At 44.2% G+C, this 10,987-nt stretch overlaps 1 protein-coding gene across 3 annotated transcripts; it reads left to right on the forward strand.

Moving 5' to 3' along the window:
• The first annotated feature begins 1,475 nt into the window (after positions 1-1,475).
• Positions 1,476-7,878, forward strand: LOC114800839 (lymphoid-restricted membrane protein). Of its 3 annotated transcripts, none has more exons than XM_028998661.1 (14): positions 1,476-1,890; positions 2,920-2,976; positions 4,686-4,749; positions 4,823-4,895; positions 4,993-5,023; positions 5,390-5,530; positions 5,843-5,974; positions 6,074-6,218; positions 6,311-6,354; positions 6,441-6,485; positions 6,686-6,783; positions 6,925-7,059; positions 7,338-7,448; positions 7,528-7,878. In XM_028998661.1, exons 2-14 carry the CDS (start codon positions 2,962-2,964, stop codon positions 7,664-7,666), a joined length of 1,173 nt encoding a protein of 390 aa, XP_028854494.1. In that variant the 5' UTR covers positions 1,476-1,890; positions 2,920-2,961; the 3' UTR covers positions 7,667-7,878. The 3 variants fall into 3 exon arrangements, with proteins under 3 accessions (XP_028854494.1, XP_028854493.1, XP_028854495.1); XM_028998660.1 differs by lacking the exon at positions 1,476-1,890 and adding an exon at positions 1,897-2,176; XM_028998662.1 differs by lacking the exons at positions 1,476-1,890; positions 5,390-5,530 and adding an exon at positions 1,897-2,176.
• Positions 7,879-10,987: the final 3,109 nt, after the last annotated feature.

Consider the following 10,987-nt stretch of genomic DNA (forward strand, 5'->3'; position numbering starts at 1 on the left):
AATGCAGCCGCCCTGCGTGTGAACCTCAAGCGAGGACGTACGGTGGAATTTGTTCAGCAGATGTCTTTGAACAATGTGACCAGCAGGGCCCTGCGGTGACCCTGTCCCTATTGTTTAGGCCGGACAGGTGAACTCCCAAACACAACAGGGTGTCCAGGAAACGGGAGGCGCAGGGAGGAACTTTAAAGCGTGGCGTCACTCCAGCGCTGCTGCCAGCGATGCGGCGGCCATGTTCCTGCTGACGCTCTCAAACCCGCTGTGGGTTTATCTGGAGCAAAGGTCACAGACGAAACAGACGGGTCACAGCCATTCACAGGGCTTAATATGTCCTTTTTATGGAAAACCACGCATGCATGAAGGCTATAGTTCTGCTCTTGACCTTTGGCCTTTAGTCTGAGGCTTTTTTTTTTTATTTGCAGTAAGCATTAGTAAGAAATGGAAGTCAGTCTGAAATTGGTCAGTCAGAAACTGATTTAGGATTCTTTTCCATGTTGTTTTTGGGTGCAATGAACTGATGCAGAACTTGATCAAATGGTCATTTGAAGCCTTTCAAGAATTTAAAGCTGCATCACAGTCAGTGTTGGGGAGTAACGGAATACATGTACTGCCGTTACCTATTTAGAATACAAAATATGAGTAACTATTTCGTTTAAATGAGTGATAATCAGAATATAGTTACTTTTTAAAGTAAACTGATTACTTTTCCTGTTTTATATGTTAGGCTATCCCCTCTCTATCTCCTCTCTAACTTTGCTAATTCCACGCTGCGTGGACCACGCATAACACAGGTGTTCTGTCCATGCTACCCCTGAAATTGTAAATAAATATGATTTAATTCACTATTACACCATGATCTTTATACTCTTACAGTGCACATGGACTGAGTGTGTGTAAGGTGACACACCATCACCCGGCTTAGCCTCGCCGCTCGGAGGGTTTGAGGAGGGCCACGCGGAATGGAGACGGCTGTAATTGGCCGGTTTCCGCCGCGAGAAAGGAGTGGTCCTAATCAAAAAGATGGTCATTTTTCTGGTGCATGGCCACTTTTTATTTTAACTTAGTGATTGAATATGTTGGTGACCATAACAGTAAATACTTTTCAATGGCATATTTTATGTTTCTCTGCCACTTTTCAGCTTTTTAAATAAAGAAATGGTTAGGGGAAAACAGGGCTTTTTTAGCTACATTCATGTAGTTGTAAAAACCATGACAATATATTAAGTAATCCAAAGTATTCAGAATACGTTACTCACAAACTACATTTTGGGGCATGTATTCTGTAATCTGTAACGGAATGCATTTTAAAAGTAACCTTCCCAACACTGATCACAGTTAATGTCCTGCAGAGGTCTCTTTGTACATGTGTTACTGAATTATTTTTAAAAAATAATTTTAATTCAGGAGGCAGGAATGGACGACTGAATAAGTGGAAATTGTGGGTTTAGGTTTCCAGCCAGTAAAACTCCAGAAGTAAAGCTTCCTGGCTGAAATTATGCAAAAGGAGCAGAAACACGACGGAAATTGCAATGGCTGCACGTTTCCTGCTTGAAGCTGCGCTTGCTGGTTATTCCTCAGGCTAATGTCACTGGGTCCCGCGGGGCAGCTCGTTCGACGTTATAATCTCATTGTATCTGTGTTCGTAATTCGTCTTTCATCCAAATGAATTTGCTCAGGATTTGCAGGACTGTCCTTTCTTCAGCAGATTATCCAGCATGTGCAGGAAGTGATTATTCCTGATGGGATTACGTCTGACTCTTCCCCTTCAACATGGCGCTACGACTGAAGGACACCGGGCAGAGATGGACAGAATCAGACGAGAAGCTCTCTGCTTTCGTTGTCTTTTTAATTTAATGTCCTGACTTTATCTGTTCCTGCTGACCTGATGGGATGGTGAGTTGCGGTGTGAAGACTCGCTGAACAACCAACAGGTGGCCTGTGCACCCTTAACTCCACACCCCAACACAGGGTGGAGCTGCAGGGTGGCAGCCTGTGTGTGTGTGTGGGAGGTGTGGCTGAGCAGACGCAGCTGGTGAGAAATCCCGCAGCTGTGTGTGTGTGTGTGTGTGTGTGTGTCGACTGTTGCCCGGGATGGTAGGGACGTGGAGGAGTGTGTTCGCCACCATTAAACGGTGCTGACTGTCGGACGGGTCTCCTGATCTGACGACCCGGGGAGAAGGTGAGTCTCCCTTTCATGCGTGCCCTTCAGTCCCCAGCAGCGGTGCGGGGTTAGGGTGGTGCCTCCATTTTTTCTGTAAGTTAATAAGCCTTTTTCATGGAATACAGAAAATACAACTCTAAAATATGGTTTGGTTATAATAAGCATTCGTATCCTCTGTGATTATAGGGAGTATGGTGATCAGACAACCTTTTTGGTCGTTGTAACTAGTATTTATAGTAATTTATAGGGCATGGCAGCCATGTGCCTAGGTGTAGTTTATTATTATCATTATTATTATTATTACTACTGTAGTGATTAATTTGTTTTCTTCTCATCATCTGGGATGTTCCCAGATCAGGTTAAGAACAGTCCAAAAATCTTGAATGAGCATGATCCAAATTCACTGACCGCAGTGGTGAGAGTCAGTCGGGCTCACAGCTCTATTTCAAATTAAAAGCATTTCCACATAAACTATGCAAGAATTTACAGAAACAGCTGTGCGGCCATAAGAAAGCCGCTTAGTGAAGAAAATCAAGCAGAAGGTTTCCAATCAATGGTGGGTACGTCAGGGCAATAACCCATCATACTGTACAAGCTAATATAGCTAAACCTATGTGAAGATCAGATATGATCTGTGCATGAATGTAAATGTTCCTTCCTGCTTAACACACTCTTCGTCTCTGTCAGGCGTTCCTCTGCGTTCTGAAACGGTCTGGATTCTCACACCCCTAATAATGCTTTATTTTTGGTGTCTTGAACAGGATGCTTTGGACCGGTTCTGCTGGACCCCGTAGACCCGGTGAATGATGGGAACTCCGGTACGTTCCTCCTGCTCTAGATTCAAGCTGAGCTCTTAGACACAGCCACTGCCTCATGGGCCAGAGCTGTGACATTTCCAACACTGCTGCTGCTGGAGAAACCCCACCAGGATGAAACTGCTCGGGCAAGGCGGGGTCAGCCAGGAGCAGGGCTGGGCTGAATTTTAGAGCCACCTTGGTCCCTCACAGAAATGAACTGCTCGCTCCATGAACTGCTCACTAAGGGTGGTGGGTTAAAAGCAGAGGTCACATTTCGTTGTGTGCACCGTGTGCTGTGCTGCAGTGTTTCACTTCACTAAAAACCATTATTTATTATCGATTCTAGCTCTTCTTTGGTAGCGTTAATCCATGATTGCGTCTCCTGCGTTTAATTCACCACCAACTGCAAGCAGTGTTCGGATCGACTCCAGTCAACTGTATGCTACGTTAAGTACCAATACCAAGATCAATTTTGAGGGGTGAGAACCATATGGGCATAAGTGACATTTTTTTGCCATCCTGTGAAATTGACAAATTTCACCGTATGATTCTCACTCCTTGATATATAAACATAAAAAACATAAACATAAAAAAATGCTGCTTGCATGGCTTGTAATGAATAGCCCTCTCTCTCTGTGTGTGTGTGTGTGTGTGTGTGTGTGCCTTGCTTACATAAGCTAATTGCCTTGCCTTTATGATTGGCTGAAATTAGAGGTAAGTCACAAAATTGGCCTTGTGAAACAATCGCTCTCTTTCTGACTCGGCACACACACACACACACACACACACACACACACACACACACACACACACACACACACACAGGGCTCTGGTGTGACACAGGCTTCCGTAAAAGGTCATCTTTCTCCCACTCTTCCCTCCATCTCTTCATCCCCATTCCATACCCTGTGCCAGTGTAGCACCGCAGCGTGGGCACAGAGACTAGGAATGTTGGCACCACACTGACCATATTTCCACAAATACAGTCGAGGGACTCTTTGCCTTATGTATTAGAAGTTATATATACGTTTAGTTCATTCGTGCAAAACAAAAAAAGTTTCTTTTTTTTAGTATATATTAGGACATTGAGGATTTTTTTTTTTTTTTTAGATCAATAAAGTCAAAGCCAAATAGTTGACACGTCATCATTACGTCATCCTTCAACTTTGCATTTTACATGCCCAACTGTAGCTGTCCTTTGTGTCCTTCAAAAAATATATTAAATAATACTGGTAGAAATTTGACTTCATGTCAGTTTTATTAGCCCATTTCACACACACACACACAGACAGGACAGAAACAACGGGACACTCCAAACCCCCTTCACTCCAGGAGACTTACCCCCAAAATACAGCGAAACATGTTATAATACTACAAAAATAATAATAATCCTCCAGCCGGTCCGGATTGACAAAGGGGCGTCATGTGGCGGGTTCAGCTCCGCCCGAGGCAGGGTTCAGCTGTACATGCTGAGAGAGGAGAAAAAACACGTCTCTGACGTTCACGTTCAAACCAGCTTTTCTGTTAATGCCTTAATATATATTTACTATACAGATACAGCAACTTATGTCAGGATCTCAGCAGCTCCGACATATATGAGTTGGTTAGTCTTTTATAATCCATGGTTAATTGGCAGTGTTGTTCTATTTGTACTTGTGTCTCTCAAACCAAGTGGAATTGAAAACGGTCCAATCTGGCAACACACTGCTCACGCTGTCCTCTTTCATAAGGAGAGTCCCGTGTCCCTCTGCTGTGACTTTGTTGGTGAACTGGGCAGCGATGGCAGTGACGAAGGTACGGTGCAGCGATCACCTCTGAGGTGAAGGTCTGATGGCACTACGCCCTAACACTCCAGAACTTTCCGCAGAGATCATCCAGCAAATCCAGAGTGTTGCATCCCTGGAATCGCAGCCCATACTGGAGCGACTGGGACTCACCAGGTCAGTGGTGACAAACACACACACACACACACACACACACACACAAACAGTTCATATAGACATTCAATACAGACTCCGGACCTTGATGTTTCCACAGTGGTGAGGAGATGACAGAAGAAGAGGTGGAGGTACTGTGTGTGTGTGTGTGTGTGTGTGTTTTGCAAGTTATCATTAGTTTATCCTGCATGAGGGCAGCGATGAAGTGTGTGTGAAGCCGCTCACATGACATTTATGCTTTATGAAGCCATTTTGCCCTCTGTGTAACCATGGTTACCACAACACTCAGCCACGCAGAACATTACACCCCAGATCCAGAGCGATGAAATGTACACACACACTCGCAGACACAAACACACTCATAAACACACAGATACAAATGCACAGTGACACACTCCTAACCCAAACACGGGCGAAAGAATGCACACACACAGTCACGTTTAACCTCTGACCCCCTGAGACTAATCGGCCCATGTCGACCCCGCGCCGTCGCGCAGTGCGCCTTCTCCCAGCTGGCCATGGCCTTCCGCTGCGACCAGTACACCCTGGCCCAGAGGCTGCAGGCGGAGGAGCACGACCGAGCCGTGGCCAAGGACAACTTCCAGCTGGAGCTCGCGCAGACCCGCGACGCCCTGCAGGTCCCGCCTTGCCGCTACCGCCCGGGTTCAAATTACCAATTTATCTACTGACCCCTGTAGCCTTTGTGGACCAGAATTAAAGTGTGTTTTCATTGTGATCAGCGAGAAAATTTCAGATAAATTTTTTTTTCCTCACGAGCAGACCTAAAACGACCCAAATTTATGAAAGGGTTAAAAAAAAAAGTTCTTTGCTGTAAAAACAGCAACAACACGTGTGCATGAAAGAAAACGGCAGCTTTTAAATATGAATAAATAGACTGTAGCGTAAGGTTTAGCACACAATCGAACCCTGAACCCTGCGTTGTGCCGCAGCTGCTGAGGCTGCGTCTGCAGGCGGACGAGAGCGACGAGGTCCTGAGGAGGATGGAGGCGTGTCTGGAGGCACTAGGGGGCAGCATGGAGAGCGTCGTCGCGGCAGCGGAAATGCTGGGCGCGGCCCACCAGGTACCGGGCATGGACTGTGTCCTCCTATGCTGCACAAGCGCATTTATCTTGTCGAGTTATGAAAGCAGTGCATTGTGGGCACATGGGCACTGTGTTCAGGAGGCCCGTGTGTGCCGGGCTGTGGGCCTGATGGCTCTCCACGTGGACCACCTGAAACGCCGCCACACCCTGGAGAGCAGCGAGCTGCAGGAGAGCAGGAGGCTTGTTCACAGGACCCGCGTTCGATTATTCAGTGACAGTGTTGGTCAGTGCTGCCTCTGGTGGTCCGGAGGATCAGGATCTCAGAACCTCTGATCTGCGTTTTTCCCCTTTTTAATGATATTTGTCTCCACACAGAGGATGGTGAAGGAAGATTTTTTGTGAAACAGTCTTCCCAGCAGGTAGTTAGACTGTAGTTAGATTGGTATCAGCCTAGTGGCTTTGGACCCGTGTCCACTCTCCCCGTTGCCTGTTCTCTCTTTATCAGGGCCGGCGGCGGGTCAGCATCACCCTCATTCCAACACAGTCGCAGGTGAGACCGGCGCTCAGAAGTATTACGTTCCATTATGACCGATCAAACAGCTGCTGAAGAGGCGATTAAGAGATTAGAATAGATTAGAGAGCCTTCACAGTCATTATATAGTATTACAACAGGACCAGCCACGTAAGAAAACACACATTTCAAATGAATTGATGGGTAAACGGATCAAATTCATGCCTTTCACTGTACAGCTCGGTGACCTGGAGGCCAAATTTGCTGAAACATGCAAGATCAGCGAGGACACGTCCCCCCAGGGGCCAGAAGAGGGCAGCACTCGGCCGGGCAGCAGGTAATTTATCACATGATCTGGGTCAGACAGGTCTTTTAGCCTCCCTTCAATGCAAGGCCTAGAGAACAATGTCCTAAAAAAGAAAGATTTCCTTTGCTGCTCTACGGTGAGGGTGGTTTTAGTTCTTTTCTCTCTTGTTAGACCGCAGGAAATCCCAGCAGTCACCTCACAGCAGAGCAGCTCTTCTCAGGTCCCGTCCGAATCTCCACCCGCCACCCAACCTGACACCACTTCACCGAGCCAGGAGGACCAATCAGAGTTGTCTGCCTTGGAAAGGTCAGACGTTTTTTTTTTTTTAACATCTTTTCATTGAAGACACCTGACCTTATTTAACCTCTGTTTGGCCTTCTGAGCGCGTTACCGTAGCATTTGGGCCCGAACTGCCAGACTTCGGCTTCGTCCCACAGACCATCAGACACTTGAACACGCATGACAATAAAACTCAACTTGAACTAGTAACCTTGTGCTCAGCTTAGTAGTTTGTTGATCCAATGGTTAACTACTGCAGTCTGACCCTCTGTCTTTCTGACCACGCCCATTGTCTGGTGCTGCAGCTACCCTGTGCGAGATGCCCTGCGTCGCCGTCAGCGTTCAGCCGCCACGTCTCCCGGTGAAGAAGAGCCGCTGGAGACCAGCGTGGAACGCTCCTCTGGGGCTGGAGAACCGTACGTCTCTGCCTGTGACTGATGAACCATTCGTCGGCCATTTAAAGCTGCATAATCTGTCTCGCTTTTCTGCCTTCAGGAATGTGGGGTCCCCTGTATGGTGCCCCCTGCTGGGCGGGGCGTCTCGCTCTCTTGTGCTCTGCGTGTTGCTCTCCATCACTGCGTTGCTCTGTGTGGCGCTGCTGTGGGTCCTGTTCCTACGCCTCTCTACAACATGAAAACACAATTTTCACATGTAATTCCTTCTGTTTTCCTGTCATAACTTGTTTTTTTTAATCACAATATAATGAAACATTGCTTTGTGTTATTGTAAAATTAAAACGTATATGTAATCATTGCTTGTAATTCCAAGTTTTCCTGTCATTACTTGGTTTTTTATCACAATACAATGAAACATTGCTATTCTAAAAATAAAACATATATATATTCATTGCTTTTAGTGCTTCTGTTGATACATTTTATATCTGAACAGTGGGGATATTTCTGTAAACCATGTTAACGTTTTATAATAACATGTTACATCAAGATGATCAGAGGTCGACACGATTGAACATGATTGTATATGAAATCTCATGCATGCATGCATATTCGATTGCTCTCACAATTGGTGAAATTGACACCAAATGTTCCTTGCTGGTAACTGAGAACCACTGTCATTAAACAGGAAGTCACATTAAGTTTTTGTGTCTGCAAGCATATATCAGAATAATAATGACTATATCTGGAGACTCTTTTACTTTGTATGGCTGCAGAATATGACTTTAATACACATTCATATGCTGTTCAGTAAGCTCTGTGAAGAGCACATGTTGATTTGAAATGCATGATGTCCATATTCAGTGACGAATGTGTCTCCACAGTAACCGAATCCTTCAATGTGAATAATCTTTTTCACAATGCTGGAACACGTGCAAATGTTCTTGTTGGATTAAGGGGCCTTTGAAATGAAGAGTGGTTCTCATCGATGAACAGCGGTGAGCAGCTCAGTTTATCTTTTATCTGAAATCAGATCAAATCGCTTTTATTATCACATGAGGTAGAGTGCATTTGAGTGCAATTCTTGTGTGCAAACTTTCACACGCAGCAGAGGTGTGACAACAGACAAAGAAAAATAAATGGAAGTAAATAAGTTGTATATGCATATGTAGAACACTTGACAGTAAACCTATATACAGAAATATACATACATCATTTTAACTAACCGTATTGGGCAAATTGAGGTTATGAGAAATTAACATCTTGAGAAAATTCTCAGACTTCTCAGGGGCCTTTGAAAAGATGAACGGTGCTCATCGGTGCGCCCGGTCAACACCGGTGAGCAGGGGAGCCGTTTGGGGTGCAGTTCGGTCTTGCCAGATTAAGGATTAGAAGGTGTAATTCCCTGTAATCTGCAGATGATATAACCTGCACAATCTCACACCTGGTGATTATAAGCTTGTAGTTTGATGCAGTTTCATCAGTTCAACCCTCAAAACTGTTTTTTAGAAGCATTAAGATGGTCAGATGTCAGACACCTCACAAATGTATCTTTTATGTATATACTGATATTTCTTTTATTTTTACAACTCACATTCACTGTTTTATTTTGCTGTTTTAGGACTATTTATTTGCTTATTTGTACAGTGCACTTTTATATTATACAGTCGACATAGTGTCTGTGCTGCTCTTACCTTGTACTGTCCACTTTCTGCTGTGACTATGTAAATTTCCCACTTGTGGGACTAATAAAGGATCATCTTATGTTATCTTATCTTATCTTGGGTGCAATTTGATCACACCAATCAGAACTCTTTTGATCATTTTGGCCCTGAAGTGAAGCCATCCTCTAAATGCTTGAAACCAAACAACATTCATATGACTGGAGCTTCATGGAGATCACTGACGGCCATGCACCACCACCCACAGAATCGAGAAAGAGCTATCAATCTGTCAATCCTTTCCGTGTCCGGGCCGGGTGAGGTTTCCCGTGTTGAGTCAGCCGGTCTCCTGAGGTCATTTAGGAGGTCATTTCTGAGACATTGGGACCCACATCTTCCATCCTGGCTCAGTGTCAGAGGATCTTCACACCATTTGATCTTCACGTCTGATTAGATGCACAAACTTCAGCTTTTCTGGCAGGAATTGACCTGTTTATCACATACTGTTCGTGCAGCTGTGCTGCGTTTGGAAAACACCTCCATGTTGTGTAATGCGGCCCATAATCAGCTCAGGTGATCATGGATAACCATGCTGGATGAGCGCTGAGCAGCGATGCTCGTTAGGAGAATTACCTAAAGCCGGCTATCAATATCCTGCCCCTAAATACCGACGCTGCATTCCAGCAGCTGTCCTGCACCGGTGAACGCTGCAGCATCTCTGCGCCATTGAAGCCCGGCATCAATGTCTGTCCCCAGAACGACATTCTCACGCCCCCCCCGGGGTTTCATCCGGAGCAACCGGTGGCTGGCTGCATGCCACTCGGCCAGTAATCCCTGTATGCATACACCTCTGTGTTATCCACATGACGCCAGACGCCCAACAAAGTGCCCTGCTGAGTGGTCATGTCCTGGCATTAATCCAGCCCATATGCCACGGGAACAGAATCATGTAAACTCGTTCAACATCTGCAGTGGATGGAATTCTAACATTTAATCTGCATTTGAATTTTAGATAGATAAAATATAGTTTAAAAATTTATTTAACGCAAAACAGGAAATATTTCCTCATTGCTATAAACTGGATGAATACCAGCATATCTCTAAAATGTGCCTAATGACAAATGTGTCATACGAGTTATTAGTTTTGTTATTTTTACACAAAGTGATTTTTTTTCTCGTGTTGATGATTATGGCTGATGGGTCATGAAAATCCATTTTTTCCTATGATCAAGCAAATAAGGATTCACAATCCAGAGATGTTAAACTAAGTTCCACTGAACCAAGTTATTTCCTTAATTAAATAAGCAAAGCAAATGACATTTTTCAGCATATTTGTATATGAATTCATATACAAATATGCTTGTTTGGTTTTCTTCTTCAGTGATCAACCTGTTCATCAGGCCCAACAATATAAATATGAATGTAGTTGTTTAATTGTGTTGAACTGGAAAATATAACCAAATATCGTCTTCCTGATATTTGCCTAATTTACACGTAATTATTGTACAATTTATTCTGGAGTGTATTGTGCATTTGACATACTGCATTTGAATTTAAATAAGATAAATTACAGTGTCGAGTATTATACATTCAGAGGTACAATTGGAGCTTTTAAAATAACTTATTTGTGCAAACAAATCCTGTTTTAATTGTTGAAATGAAATATTTTTATATAAAAAGTACTTTAAAAGTACTTTACCTTTGCAGTTGATTAGTTTAACAGCATTAGAGACGAGTATTGTTGATTATTATTACATTATGAGACGAGTAAAGTAAATGCCATAGATTTGATACATTCTGATATGAACTTTTCATTATCACCTGTACGAATTACATTTAATTTGATTAATTCGGTCAGACAGCATCATTTCCTCTGTATACTGTTGACTCAGCGGCGTGCGG

Source organism: Denticeps clupeoides, chromosome 12, assembly GCF_900700375.1.
Source record: "Denticeps clupeoides chromosome 12, fDenClu1.1, whole genome shotgun sequence".
NCBI classification, from domain to species: domain Eukaryota; kingdom Metazoa; phylum Chordata; class Actinopteri; order Clupeiformes; family Denticipitidae; genus Denticeps; species Denticeps clupeoides.

Excerpts from the sequence above, each read along its gene's own strand:
- LOC114800839 (XM_028998661.1), top strand. Across the intron at positions 5,975-6,073 it reads TGCTGGGCGCGGCCCACCAG|GAGGCCCGTGTGTGCCGGGC; the intron begins GTACCGGGCATG and ends CACTGTGTTCAG. Across the intron at positions 6,219-6,310 it reads ATTATTCAGTGACAGTGTTG|AGGATGGTGAAGGAAGATTT; the intron begins GTCAGTGCTGCC and ends GTCTCCACACAG.